Raw genomic sequence first — 14669 nt, 5'->3', positions numbered from 1 at the left:
CTTGTTAGACATGGCAAGGCCATAGTGATGGAAGCCATTTTTTCATGGGTTGACAGTACATACAGGCTGTGTGCTTGAGCTGACAGTGCGGTAGGAGAAAGACAGCTTCCTGGTAGCGAGGGCTGCGATCCTGAACAGCTGGTACCATGTTACTAAAAACACAAAAGCAGACAGGATTCAGGCAGCCTCCCAGGTGGTGTGTTGTACAAGGAAGATTATCTGCAAAGGAAAAGCAAGACCATTTCCTTCTAAAGAAATAGGCTCTGGCCCATTTTTGGTCTCTTCAAATCTCATTGTACAGAAGAGAAAGGAGGCTCTGACAGGCTGACAGCTGGCAGCATGATCTCCCGATGTGGCAGAGGCCTGTTCCTTAGTTCTCACTGTGGCCTTTGGAGCGAAAGAGCTCCCAGGGAGGGAAGAAAGGATATTTGGGGATTTGTCTGAATTGCTCCCCAAGCCAGAATGATAGTTCACTTGTCACCCTCTGCTTCTAGGTAGAAATGGGCTGGTATCAGAGCTTCACTCACAACCTAGCCTCCCATCACCAACCCTGACCAATCAGAACAAGCACCACCTCCTAATAGTTACCCCAATAGGCCTATGAGGTCAGTGTGGTAGTCACAGGGTTCTTCAGGGACTGTAGCCTTAGGAATCAGTAGGACAACTTACCCCCACCCCATTCCCTCCCTACACTGTCCTTGGTCTCCCTTGTCTCCCCCAAGCTGGACTCATTAGGAAACTTGAGATTCTCTTAAAGAAAGTCATTTCCAAAGACTTCTTGTCACTGTTTTATTTGGCAGGAGGGGCAGAACCCTCAGGGGTTAGGGTTGGCAAATATAGGGAAAAGGGGAGAATGTTGGAGAGAGTAGACCTATGAAAGGTTAAAGGCATTATGCAAATCCAAAGAAAATTGAGTTAAATCATTGTGACTTGTCATTTCGCATATTCACTCATCAGATGCAAAAGAAATGGCCAAATGGCTAGACTTGGGGTAGACAGAGCCCTGGGGGCATGAAGAGGACCTTCTGCAAAGCACCAGGCAGAGGGAAGACCAGCCTCCCGAGGCTGGCCTGCTCTCACGCCCTGTGCTCTGGGAACAGAAGGTATCAGTCAGCTAGGAGGTTAGATATGCTCCTGAAACAATGATTTGATTTGCACCCAAATCTGGGAAACAATATGAAATTCTGGGCTCCTGATGAAATGCATCTGAAATGATGAACTGAAGAAAATCCGGTCCTGCCCCAGTCAGTTCAGAGGTGGAGGTGGCTGGGCTTAGGCTTTAAGGAAACTATTTTTTTAAATACTTTTGTTGGGGACCTAATTCCACTTATGCCTATTAACACATGCTTTACTGATAAGCCACATACTAGCTTTTCCAAACCATCCCTTTTCTAAAAGGCCTGGATACATTTCCCTCCAGGTAGAACAAGATATGTGTGAGGACAGTGGCACTCAAGTTTGGGACATCACAGAAGAGTTAAATTATCCTAAATGGCCTTTAAGTTAAAAACCATTCGGTTCGCTGAACCCTCTATTTCAGACAGGGAGGAACACGTCATTCTGGTTCTCATGTCATGTTCCAATGTGGTTGGCTCTTCTGGCCTTGGTTCTATTTGTATAAAGATAAGCAAAAAGAAAAAAAAAATAAGAATTTCATTGTGCCTGGCATTGGTGGGTCACACCTGTAGTCCTACTTAGGAGGCTGAGATCTGAGGATTGCATTTGGAAGCCCAGGCAGAAAAGTCTGTAAGACTCTTATGTCCAATTAATTACCTAAAACAAACAATCCAAATTGCAACTGTGGCTAGTCACACACTAGCCTTCAGCAAAAGAGCTCAGGGACAGCACTGAGTTCAAACTCCATGACCGACCAAAAAAAAAGCTTTCATTGTAACTTAGCTAGCTTAATCATCCTTTATCATCCTCTGGTATATTACTGTTAAAAGGTAGTCTTCTAGAAATTCTGGAGTAAGTTACAATGTGGAAAGCGATGAAGTTCTTTCAAATTCAAGATGGAGAGATTTTGGATGTCATGAATAGAAGTAGAAAGAAAATAGTCTCTTAAAATGCACCTAGGCCTGTCCTGAGCCAGCTGCAACTCTTCTCCAAACATACACCTTCCTGCAGGCAAAGTGGGATAGAAAACACTCCTTAGGGAGACTTGTGTTCGACTTGTGTTAGTCTCAAGGGAAGTTTCCCTCCCTCTTCTGGGCCTTGAAATTCTGTCCATCAAGTCCATTTGGCGGTGGGCTGTGATGAGAGGAAGGTATGGAGCAGGTAGAGTGCCTGATGTGTCCACCCGGCAGCAAACTTACCTACCCCAGGAGTCTCTTTGAAGTGGTTCCTTCCACAGGCTGCGGGGTGATCCTCTCCTCAGCTTCAGTGTCAGATGCCACTGGTGCTGTTACCAGAAACCCCAAGACCACAGGTTCCTCTCTGCCCACCTTCACCTCCTCAAGAAACGGAGACTTGAAAGTTTCTGATAGTTCTGGTTTTCACTCTTTATTTATTAGGAATGTATATTGTTATTCATTAGGGACACAAAAAGCGTAATTGTAAAACTGGACTGCAGCCATCATAGCACCAAGGCTATGCTTGGGCTCTTCCCCACTCTGCTCTTGGAGTCAGACTCCAAAGCCAACAGAGTCCTTTCAACTCGAGTAAAGGAAATAGCTTCAAGCACTGACAATTTGCACACATGATTATTCAAAGACCACACAATAGCCACAGTTCAGACAAATAAACTACAAAAATCATTTTAAGAAAGCAGGAGGTGCTTTGCTTATTGACAAAGATTGGACAAGAAAGTGGAGAACACTGGGCTGAAGCTGTGCCTCTTGGTCCTGCGTGACTCAGAGGGGCAAGGGAATGCAGTAGGATGGGGACTGACACGGCTCGTTTCCAGCAGGCGTGTGGAGTGCAGGGATGCCTCGCTGTCTTCCTTCAGCAGAAACCAAATATTGCCCGTTTGCTAGCTAAGGTCCTGGGGTCAAGTGAGGGCTGTGATCTTAGAGCCCTGTGTTCCTTGCTAATGAAGAGGCAGCTGAGGCAGCTCTGCCTGAGATTCTAATGCCCAAGACGGACCCGAGGACCAAACATCCCGAGGAACCAGGTGATACCATTCAGCCTGAAGAACCCAGGGAATGCACTCCTTTCCCATAGTTGGGGACCCCAAGATTTCTCTGCCTCAGAGGCAGGTGCCAGGACTGATTTACTGGGCCATCAGCTCCTATACCAAGTGTGGCAGCATTCATGAAGTCTGGGAGCAGTCTCTCTCTACCCCAGAGACAGGCACCATTTCCCTACCTGTTCCTTGGGGACACCAATTCCACTGGTGTTCCTCAAAGACATCCCTGGTGTATTTAAAAAACACGCATTCTTATCTTGGTCAATTTTTGGTCTTAGGTACAGAGGGCATAGTAGTAGCCAGAAGAATAAAAGTGCAAATGTGGATCTATCTACTTTGAAGAGGTGGGTAGAGAGTGGGTAATTATCAGCAGGTCAGGGGCGAGGGGAGCCCGGACAGCCTTTTTCAGATGAAGACACATCATCCAAAGGAAAGAGAGGCTCAAGTCCTGGAAGAAGCAGAGCCTTGTTTGTCCTATTGAGCATATCCGGCTGACTTAGCCACAGGGCAGGTTCCACACAGGCCAAAGGTTCAGACAGCAGAACAGACAAGGGAGCCCACCACAGACTGTGAGGACCACCTGCCCTTTGACCTAACTATTGTCTTCTTGTATGTTGACCCCGTCAAGACTCCCTAATAGGCAGAAAGGCTTTAGACCGGTGCCCTGCCAATGATCCAGCTACTAAAGCCATTTGGCAATATGAAAGCACTTGCATGAATTTCCAATCTGTGCCATCACAGTTAAAAATCAACTTCTCTGGCATTAAAAAACAAAAAACAAAAACAACTCCTAATTTACAGAAGGCTTAGTCAACTTCCCTTGTTATCAATGCCATGAGAAATATACTGGGTGGAACAGTGATAGGACCCAACATGATCTTTTTGCCTTTATTCTCACTAAGCTCTAACTGAGCAGAGATGATTCTTCTGCTAGGATATGTCTTGGATTTTTCCCACCATCAGTTGGTTAAGCTCTCTGGCCCTACTCCTTATATAAGGCAGGGTAAATTCCTAGGAATGGTTTCGATGGAAGGGCAGATGGGAGCTTGGCCATATGCCAAGGAATGTCTGCCTCCTGCATGGGGAAGCCTCAGCTACTGCTTGGGCAACTTCCCCAGTCCGTTCTGGCTGGTTCTCAACCCCTGCTGTCTGGAGAAGGGCGGTACCTCCCCACCAGCAGCTCTCCTGGAGCTGGCTGCCATGCAAGACCCCACACCAGGCAGGATTCGCAGATTCCAGTTACATTTCCATCGGCACTGGTAATTAACTGAAGGCAGTTTCAACTCCTGCCCTTGTAAATGTTTCACTAAATTCCTTAGGTTCATGTCTCAGTACTCTGGGGTGGGGAAGGAGAGGCATAATGATCATGACCACAGGAAGGAACCCCAGAACGGAAGGGAAGTTGAGGGGCCTGCAGAATCCATAAATGAAGTCATTAGTCCCTGACATGATTCACGAAGAACTGCCTGGAACCTATTCAAGTCTACAACAGGTCAGTGTGGCAAACAAAGAAAAAGGAAATGGAAAAAAACCCAAAACACAACGAAACTTAAGAGGAAATGGCTGTAGGTGCTCAGTGACTGCTTATGATTTGGGTGAAAAGATAAACCCTTTTCTCTTCCTTTAGATCTCTGGCTCTTTACTCAGGAAAAGAGAAGGGGGCCTGGCCTGGCCCAACCTAAAACTCCCAAAGAAAGCAGGATAAATGGGAACTCAAGAGTTCTCAGAACCACCAATTATGGTTCCATTAAAATAAAAAGGGGTTAAAAAGTCCCCAGACCCCTGATCAATGTGATGAGGAATGCAATGGACCACCCTCCCACCCCGTGGGAAATGCCCACGCAATCAGTCATTGGGTACTGGACAGAGGTAAAAGTTCTTTTCCTCCTGTGGTTTGCTTATCCAGTTCCCATAGCCCATATCCCTCAGGCTTTTCTTGAAGTAATTCTTGGCTGTCTCATAGTCACGGGCAGCTTTCTTGGCCTCCCCATAGGAGAGTTTCAGTAAATCCCTGCGGTAACGGAAGGAGCAGAGCTTCTTAAATTGAAGGAAAATGTTCTTTTTGGACAACCGTGACAATTCATTCCCTGGTCTGGGAAAATAAAAGTAGTCGTTATTCACTTAGGACCAGGAGAAGCGGGGAGCCAAAGTGGGTGGATGGCACTTTAAGGTCTGGGGACTGGCAGGAGAGGAATACACTCTTGCCAGTTTTAGGGCAAGTTTGGCTTTGCTTTTCTCGTACCCTCCAACCTCCCTTACCCATCCACGGTTCCTCTGGTACCATCCAGGATCTCAAGGTCAAAGCCATCAGCCAAACACCAGTTGACGCTTGTCTCCTTTGTCTTCCCAGATTGTCTTTTGGAATCATACACAGTGACTCGACCAACCTAGGGATCCCATGGGAGCCATAGGAGAAAGACAGAGACATTTCAAGGAGAAGCTTTGGGAGCAGCAACTCATGGGAAAGAGGGAGTGAGGATGCCTTCTTCTTTAGCATTTCATTTGGCTATGGGGCTCAGTAGACTACAGACACACTCACTCCACCTCAATTCAGATGACTTTCAGATTAAGAGGAAAGCCTTTGGGAGGGGAAGGAAAGGACAAGTTCTAGACACACTGACAAGGGTTCCTTTGCCTACATTTTCCCTGCTGACAGAACTGTTTGAAAAGGAGATAAATGCCAAGAGAAAATACAAAGGGGTTATAGCACCTTGGGATGGTTGACAGTAAAGGGATATCGTAGTCCGTGCTCAAATGATTTCCCGTCTCTCGTCACACGACAGCAAATAGCACGGGTCAGATGCCCTTGGCTGAATAGGTAACCTAGGTATACAAAAAGAAAAATATGCCAATGTTTGGACCAAATACTATTAAGAGGCCAAGATGCTTAGAGAGTCTGAATGTCTGCAAGAGCTGTGACTGTGATGACCCATGCCGTGTAAAGACCATAAAATATCTAAGCACAAACCAGAAGGTTCCAGGTAAGGTTAAGGGCTGAGGAGGTCAAGGGAAGAACTAAGATGCTGCAGTCTTGAACACTGGCAAGGCCAGCCTGGCCTGTCTTTCTTGAGGCTGCTACCTGGTACCTGGACCTGCCTTCCTGTCACCACAGTAATGGTCCACAGAAACCATGACTGACAAGTTAGCTGAGCTCATTTTGGGAAGGGGAGACATGACATGCAGTTTTCTGGGATTTGGGCTGAGAAGGACATGGGTTCCCCCTCCCAAGGCAGGTCTCTTACCCAATGTGACAGATTTGAGATACACAGGCTGTAGGAAGTGGGTCAACAGTGCCCCTTGAAGACCCAGAATATTCCAGCGTAGGATTTTGTCACTACAGGACATGGTTCGGAGCCTCTCTCCAAGTCGAATGCCATCCCAAGTGGGTACAATGTCACTGGACTCTACAGGGATTGTGCCTTCCCCTGTGTGAGAGACTGAGGTCAGACCCACAGACCACCCAACTTGTGGTCTGTGGCACAGTATTTGTGCTACCGAGGCCTGGGCTATTGGCTATTGACTCTCTTCATGCAAGGCAACGCCCCCACTCAGTGCCAAGGTCTATGCATAATGCCGGACAATTTGTCCTCCTGTGATATTTGTGGGTGTGGGAGACAAAAAGGAATGGACAGACACTAACCAAGCAAACCAACACCTACACACCGGAATTCTAGAAGGTAACATTGCTCCAGAGGCTTTGAGGGAGCTATGATGGGGGATAGCATGGGGAAGCTCCTGGGGCGGAAAAGTCAGGGGAGCAAAGACACAAAGGAGAAGGAACAGCTGGAGTTAAGAGTGTTTCAGACACTGGGAACAGCAACAGCAAAGGCTCGGAGGCAGTTCAGGGAGCTGACAAAGGAAATAGTGCACCTGTGAGAGAGGAAAAGAGGCTGAGAGGAGGCTGGGAGGTCATGGAGGTTCTCCCTGCAGGCATGGTACAGTGGGAACCACTATAGGTTTCTTTGTTTAGAAATAGCTCTACCAAGATGCAAATCATATGCCATATGATTAGCCAGTTTAACACACGACATTCACTGACTTCTAGTATTTTTATGTTTGTGCAGCCATCACTGCACCCAGCTTTAGAGCATTTCATCCCCCCAAAGAAACCTCCCACCACTTACTGGTGGACACTCATTTTCCTCCAACCCCACCTATGCCCAACCCTAAGCAGTTATAGTTTACTGTCTGCCTCTATGGATATGCTTATTCTGGACATTTTATATAAATGGAATCATACAATGTATGATCTTTTCTGACTGGCTTTTTCCATTAGCATGTTTTCAAGGTTCATTCATGTTGTTGTATATATAAAATGTACTACATTTCTTTTCATGGCCAAATTATATTGCATTGTATGGATATAACATATCACATCCTATTTATTGTTCATCAGGGGATGGACACTTGGATTGTTTCCACTTGGGCTACTGTGAATAATGTTGCATTCAATGGCCCCATACTAGTGTTTGTGTGTGGACCAGTCTTCATTTCTCTTGGGTAAACTCCTAGGAGTGAAGCATGAGTCATATGGTGACTCTGCTTAAACTGCAAGGCATTTAGCAGTTAACTGACATAATCTGATTTAGGTCTGGGGACCAGTCAGATGACTGTTGATGTGTGAAGAGACAGCAGTATTGTGAGGAGACAGTGGGGAGACATTAGAGGACAGGAGAGGAGCTAGCAGGCAAGGTGAACATCAGCAGCTAACTAGACAGGAGAAGGCAGGCTCTCAGCACCACCCCTTTCTCATCACCTTACCCTTTCCCAGGGTACTCCTGCCTATTCCCATGGACATGACAATCACACAGGGCAATGATCCTCCTATTTCTGTTTCCAGCCAGGCTTTATCCTCTGAGCTCCAGATGGGCCTAGGGTTTTCAAGCTCAAAGATTCAAAATAGGATCTCCATCTTTCTCCAGTTCAGGATTTTTCCTGTCTTGTAAATGTAAATGCCACCTTGTTGCCTGGAATCTAAGACGACCCCCTTCCCCACCAGTCTCACAGCTACAGTGGGAAGGATGCCATGTATCACTCACCATTCTCCACCTTGGTGCGGAGCTTGCCTTGTTTGGGATTCTCAAAGACAGGGTAGTGTCGGGAATCTGTGCTTTCCACAGCACGGTCGCTACAGGACTTGTCGAAGAGGGCCCCATCGCCACATGGAGCAGTGCTGCAACACAGGGCTCACATTAAAACTCACCATGCAGACTGGCCCAGCGTGGGGCTCCATGTCTGATGAGGCTGGAGCTAGCCTGCCACGGAAATTGGAGATGGGTGTCAATGGATGTATGATTCTCCCCCAGGATACATACCTCAAACGGAATGGAGAGTGGCTATAGTCTGAGATCAGACGTAGGGGCCAGGGAAGCATTTGGACACCCAGGCCAGAGAGCCTGGCAGGGCTTGTGTCAGCAGCAAGAGAGCCAATACAGACCTGATATAGAGATGGAACGAAACAGTCTTTTTTATCTGGAGCTTCTCTCCTCCCCTAGCAAGCTCAAATATGCTATCCTTTGCAGTACGATGGTTGTGTTTCATTAGCTCACTGTAGAGAAACCTATAGAAGGAAAGCCTGGGTTAGGATGGCAGCTTGGATTCTGGGCTTCCATGATGTGACCTCTTCCTAAGCCCATGTCAGGAAAAACCTCAGTGGTACACACTTGTCAGATTCCAGGTGAAAAGAAGGGCTGGAACATTCTATCAGAGGCCTTGGCATTAAGTAAAAGTTAGCCAGGGCTCCTCGTTACAGCAGCTTTGGGAATTCCAGGGCAAGATCAACACATTCAAAGCCTACATGAGGCTGCTGCTTCTCCCTGAGCCTCTAGCTTCATAAATTAAAGAAAAGGTGGACTAGAGGAGAAAGCCAGCAGGGGCATCAAGATTGTAGGTCCCAAACAGAGAAGGCTGCCTCATCCCCAAGGCCCTGAGAACCCGGAGGTCACCTTGTATTCTAAAGAGAGGACATGAAGCAATCAGCAGGAAAAGGAGGGCACTCAGAAACGGGCTGAGCAGTGGGAGGCAGCCAGGTCCCAGAGGGGAGGATTCAAATGCATTAGTTGAAAATGAAGGATGCTGGGCTGGGATGTGTAGCCCAGTGGCAAAGCCCTTGCCTAGCAAGTGCAACGTTCTGGGTTCGATTCCCAGTACCAAAACAGGAAAGGCAAAAAAAAAAACCCTCCAACTCCCCCACAAAAACCAACCAGTTAAAAACAAAATGAAGGATGCCACTGCTGGAGCAAGGAGCTGCTGCACAACTTGGGGTTTAGGGGAGGAAGTGTAGGAGCCATGGTCCCCTGCATGGGCAGGCCAGGGAGTGCTCACCCAGTGGCCAAGGCCCACCGGCTGCCCATCTTTCCCACCTGATGAAGCCTCTCCGGGAGATGATTTCAGCATGACAGTCATTGACAGTTTCTCCCTTTAGGCTGAGAGAGTCTCCTTTCACACAGCGATTCCCTGGGAAAACAAGAATCACAGTGAATCAGGGAAAGACAGAAATGACTCCAACTTCGAGATCGTCAGTTCCCATATGCCCTTGCCCCCTCACTTACCTGTCCCCAAGCTGACCACAACACCCATGTCCTCAGCGTCTCTCTTCATAATGATGGCAGCCAGGATCTTGCGGCCCAGCAAAGAGGGCTGGAAACTGTTGGTGAGCGCATTGAAGCACTGGTGGCTCAGCATAGCGATCTGGTCATGGAAAGTACTGCCGCTGAGAGGCAGCTGTGGGGAGAGGGGCAGGGTCAGGGCCACATAGCCCAGCCTCGGTCCACCATATTGCACAGTGAGCAGAGAGACCATGTTGTCCTTGATCTGGAAGTCACCTTTGCCTCCTATCTCTTGTCCCACTCATATGCCTAACAAAGCTAGTTTTAAAGCCTATGGCTAATTCACATGATAAGTGAAGAGCCCTCCCCCCAAGAAAAGGGAGCAGCAAAAGTAGAAGTCTTAACTGTCTTTGGATGTGCATCTGGGGACCTGGAGAGGAGGAGCATAGTTCTTCTGAGACTGGCCCCTGTCACTGGGGTTACCTCTGTGAAACCCATGCGCTCTGCCTTCTCGTTCTCCCCAATCAAGACCCGGAGGGCCGCATCTGCTGCTTCCTGCTTGCCTTGCTTCTTGCTGTGTGCACAGACGGCCGGAAACCAGCGGCCTCCAACTTTTGCTTGATAAACGAACCTTTGGGATGAGAAGTGGGGTAAAGACAAGCACCAGACCTTGACAGCTGTCCCAGGGAATGGCTGGCTTTGCAAACATATGGACCCATCCATCTTGACAGCTCTCTCTAGCAGCATTTCCCAGTCTTTGGTCATTCATGAATTACCACATGAATTTTGCTGGCTCCATATGTCACTGGACTATTCCTTAATGTTTTTCTCTAAATTGACTCTTGAAAATGTAAATATATTTAAAAAAAAAATTTTTGTATTTCTGTAAATAGCGGCCCAGTACCACTTGCCATCAACTACAGATGGCTATAACACAGAAAAACGAGGTGGTAGCACAACCGCTGGAGGGAGATGGACTGCGCTTTCCTTCCTGTGTGGCTTCACCACAGGGCCAGTGCTTCCCAGCCACGAGGGGGCAGTGGAGGACCTTTCCTGGCTGCCTCTTGTTTGAGTTTTCTACATCAAGGTAGGCTGGTCAAAGGGCTACTGTTTTCATTATGTGAAAAGTTCTAAAATATTAATAAGCAGTAACAACACTAAAGAAATTGAGTTAGGACAGCACAGGCAGTTTATAGAGAAGAAAATGCATAAATGGTTGACACTAATATTAGAGAAAGGCAAATTTAAATAACAAGGTAGTATTTTATAAGAGCTTCCCTTCTTGACTTTTTGTTGTTGTTTTGTCATGAGGCCTTAGGCACTGTCCCTGTGCTCTTTTGCTCAAAGCTAGTGCTCTATCACATTGAGCCATAGCGTCACTCTCAGTTTTCTGGTGGTTAATTGGAGATAAGAGTCCCATGGACTTTCCTGTCCAGGCTGGCTTCCAACTGTGATCTTCAGATCTCAGCCTCAAGTAGTTAGGATTATAGGTGTGAGCCACTAGTGCCTGGCCTTACTGACTTTTTAAATTGAAAAATAAGACTCACACAAATAAAAGTTCAAATCGTGAGGGCATATTATAAAAAGAAAGCATCCCTCCTTAGTTTCCTTAGTCCTCTGAGAAAACATTCCAAGTGCTCTCTCCTCACTGCATACCTTGCCTTTTCATTCTGCCAGACCTCAGGGATGTGTCCTATTCTTTTATATGACTGTCTAGTATTCCTTAGTGTGGACATGCCAGTTTGCGTAAGCAGTCTGCAATGATGGGGCTTTAGACCATCTTAAGCCCTTTGCCACCATAAACAATGTTACATACAAATATACATCAGTATATCAGTCATGCAAAGTGTGTGTATTTTTATAAAAAAGGCCTGCTAGAAGGTAGAGAAAGTATTGTTCTCTAACCTTAGCTATGATATAGATGATGGATTACATCTCTATAGTTTTAAGTACATTGAGGAGTATAAACTGAGTTTTTAATTTTTAATATTTTAGATTAAAAAATTATTATAAGCTGGGTGCCAGTGGCTCACACCTGTAATCCTAGCTACTCTGAAGGCTGAGATCTGCGGATCATGGTTCGAAGCCACCCTGGGCAGGAAAAATCTATGAGACTCTTATCTCCAGTAAACTACTCAGAAAAAGCCAGAAGTGGTGCTGTGGCTCAAAGAGCTCTAGTCTTGAGCACAAAGAGGCTCAGAGACAGCGCCCAAGCCTTGAATTCAAGCCCCAGGACCCGCAAAAAAAAAAAAAAAAGACAAACAAAGTTATTATGAAAATGATGCATAAAGGGGTTACAGTTATACAAGTCAGATAATGAGTACTTTTTTGACAATAAAACTGAGTTTTAAAAGTAGAGTACTTTTATTAACAATTCAGAGTTTCTATTTCTGTGATTGTATGCTTCATATACTTTTGTCTAAGTTTCCCTTAGATTTTCTATTAAGGAGTTATTTAGAATACCTTATTTATTAAAGAAATTTGCTGTATATACCTGTAATTCTAGCTATTCAGGAGGCTGAAATCCGAGGATCACAGCTTCCCATAGGCTTCTGTGTTTTTTTGTGTTTTATTTTAGATAGTCCAATTACTATGATCCAATTTTTCTTATAGTCAGTTTCTAAGCTTTGTTCTCTAAGACATTTATGTTTCATGCTCTGATTGAAAAAACTTCCCCACTTGATGATTCTAGAAACATTCTTGCTTCCACTTTAGTAATTCAGTAATTATATTTATTTTTCATTTGAACCTCAGGTCTAGTGGAGTGCGCGTGGAGGGAAAGAGCAGCATCCGCTCTGGTCTTGTTTATAAGATGTGCCCATCATCATTACTGAATAATCCATCATTTCCCCACTCTTTGAAACCTCAATTTACAATGTACAAAATCCCCATTTATGTCCATCTTGATTTTTAAAAATTCCAACGTATTCCACTGGTGTGCCTCCCTATCTCCATACCAGCACACTGTTTAAACATCTGCCTGATTGCTCTTATTTTTCTGAATTTGCCTGGTTGTTATATATTTATTTTCATATGAACTTTAGAATCAACTTTTCTAGCTCCAAAATAATTTTTATCAGTGTTTCTTACTGGGATCACATTATATGAAGAGATTAATCTGGAAGAGCTCTTGTGTTTCAAATAGATTTTCTTGGGCTGGAAATGTAGCTCAGTGGTAAAGTACTTGTCTAGCATATGCAAAGTATGGGTTCAATCTCCAGCACCCCATCCCCAAATCTATCAACTACAGAATTCTTTCTCCGTTAATTAAGCCCTCCTTTATAACCTTGAAAAGCATTTCATTTGGCTATACATTTCCAATTAGAACAGTACTGAGTTGGTTTAGTTGTGCTGTAACAGGATAATTTCTTCACCATAATTCCTATATGCTCATTGTTGTACATAGAAAAGCTCTTAGTTCTTTTTTTTTTGGGGGGGGGGTCAGGTTGTGGGGCCTGAACTCTGGGCCTGGGCGCTGTCCCTCAGCTCTTCAGCTCAAGGCTAGCGCTCTACCACTTGAGCCACAGCACCACTTCCGGCTCTTTTATTTTTGCTTATGTGGTGCTGAGGAATTGAACCCAGGGCCTTATGCATGCAAGGCAAGCGCTCTACCACGAAGCCACCTTCCCAGCCCCGAAAAGCTCTTAGTTCTTATACACTGCTTTGTTTTTGTTTTTGTTTTTTTTGGATCCGGTTGTGGGGCCTGAACTCTGGGCCTGGGCGCTGTCCCTCAGCTCTTCAGCTCAAGGCTAGCACTCTACCATTTGAGCCACAGCGCTACTTCCAGCTTTTTTCTTTTTGCTTATGTGGTGTTGAGGAATCGAACCCAGGGCCTCATGCATGCAAGGCAAGCGCTCAACCACTGAGCCACCTTCCCGGCCCTTATACACTGCTTTGTAATCATCTGATTTCCTCAATTCTCTCTACCTTTACTTTGATTTTCTCATGCGTGTTCCAGGTACATACTCATATAATCTGCGAGCACCTTGTATACTATTAATCCCAGAACCACACTCAGTAAGATGACACAGGCACCTACGTTTTCCTCTATACTTAATGGGAACAGTTCTAGGCACATTAATATATAAGCTGCTTGCTTCTGGCATCACATGTTTATTCTTTTCGTGCTAAGGAAAGATTTAAAAATCTGACAGTTTGGCTTTTTAATCTGAATGTATCTGAATTTTACAAATGCTTTTTTTTGAATCTCTGGAGAGGATTATGTGTTTTTCCCCCTCTGATCTATTAAATATTTAAATTTTAAATATTTAAATATTAAAATATATCTTAGTGTAGACCAATGTTTTCACTACAATAAGACATCTTTTTACATTTTAGAATGGCAAAAATAGCAACTTTGTTAACACCATATCTCTTGGGCTGGTGATAGCTAGAGAAAAGCCATTCTTACATACTGCTAGTGTAAGCATAAACTGGTATAATCTCATTGTAGGAAAGTCTGGCATACTTATCAAAATTGTAAGTGCTCATCAACATGATATTTATTGCAGAATTATCTATAGTAGCAAGTTTGGAAACAACGCAGGTGCTCATCAACAGGATCTGGTTGACTAAATTGTGGTAAGCCTGAGCACTGTAATGCTATATTTGCAGCTACAGTAAAAGAATATAGTGCCAGGCAAAGTGGCTTATACTTGTAATCCAAGCTACTTGGGGAGCAGAGATTAGGAGGATCACAGTTCATCTCAGTTTGAAGCCAGTCCAAACAAAAAGTTAGTGAGATCCCACCTCAGCACATAAGCCAGACAGTGGTAAAGGTCTATAATCAGCAAGCTTGCTCAGCTGGTACAATACCACTTGAGCTATACCTTCAGCTGGATTTTGCTGGTTATTTGGAAGTTGAAGTCTTGAGAACTTTCCTGCAAGACTGGCCTCAAAGCTTAATCCTCTCTTGAATAGCTGGGATTACAAGAATGAGCCACTGGTACCTGGTCCATTTTAGCAGTCCTAAGGTTTGAACTCAAGGCCTCATG

At 45.2% G+C, this 14669-nt stretch overlaps 1 protein-coding gene across 5 annotated transcripts in view; it reads right to left on the bottom strand.

Moving 5' to 3' along the window:
• Window positions 1–2480: 2480 nt before the first annotated feature.
• Adar (adenosine deaminase RNA specific) overlaps window positions 2481–14669 on the bottom strand; it is a 41093-nt gene continuing 28904 nt past the window's right edge. For 4 of the 5 annotated variants that reach the window (XM_042681493.1, XM_042681489.1, XM_042681492.1 and 1 more), the window contains 9 exons: window positions 10081–10306; window positions 9679–9850; window positions 9490–9583; window positions 8565–8687; window positions 8167–8300; window positions 6370–6552; window positions 5838–5950; window positions 5387–5514; window positions 2481–5219 (listed from right to left, as the gene is read on the bottom strand). In XM_042681493.1, coding sequence (XP_042537427.1) covers window positions 4973–5219; window positions 5387–5514; window positions 5838–5950; window positions 6370–6552; window positions 8167–8300; window positions 8565–8687; window positions 9490–9583; window positions 9679–9850; window positions 10081–10306 — 1420 coding nt within the window. In that variant the 3' untranslated portion in view covers window positions 2481–4972. The remainder of the gene's footprint in view (window positions 5220–5386; window positions 5515–5837; window positions 5951–6369; window positions 6553–8166; window positions 8301–8564; window positions 8688–9489; window positions 9584–9678; window positions 9851–10080; window positions 10307–14669) is intronic. The other variant, XM_042681490.1, reaches the window with a different exon arrangement.

Source organism: Dipodomys spectabilis, unplaced genomic scaffold, assembly GCF_019054845.1.
Source record: "Dipodomys spectabilis isolate Male_0828 unplaced genomic scaffold, ASM1905484v1 ptg000069l, whole genome shotgun sequence".
NCBI classification, from domain to species: Eukaryota; Metazoa; Chordata; class Mammalia; order Rodentia; family Heteromyidae; genus Dipodomys; species Dipodomys spectabilis.
This window is presented reverse-complemented; position numbering and strand designations above follow the sequence as displayed.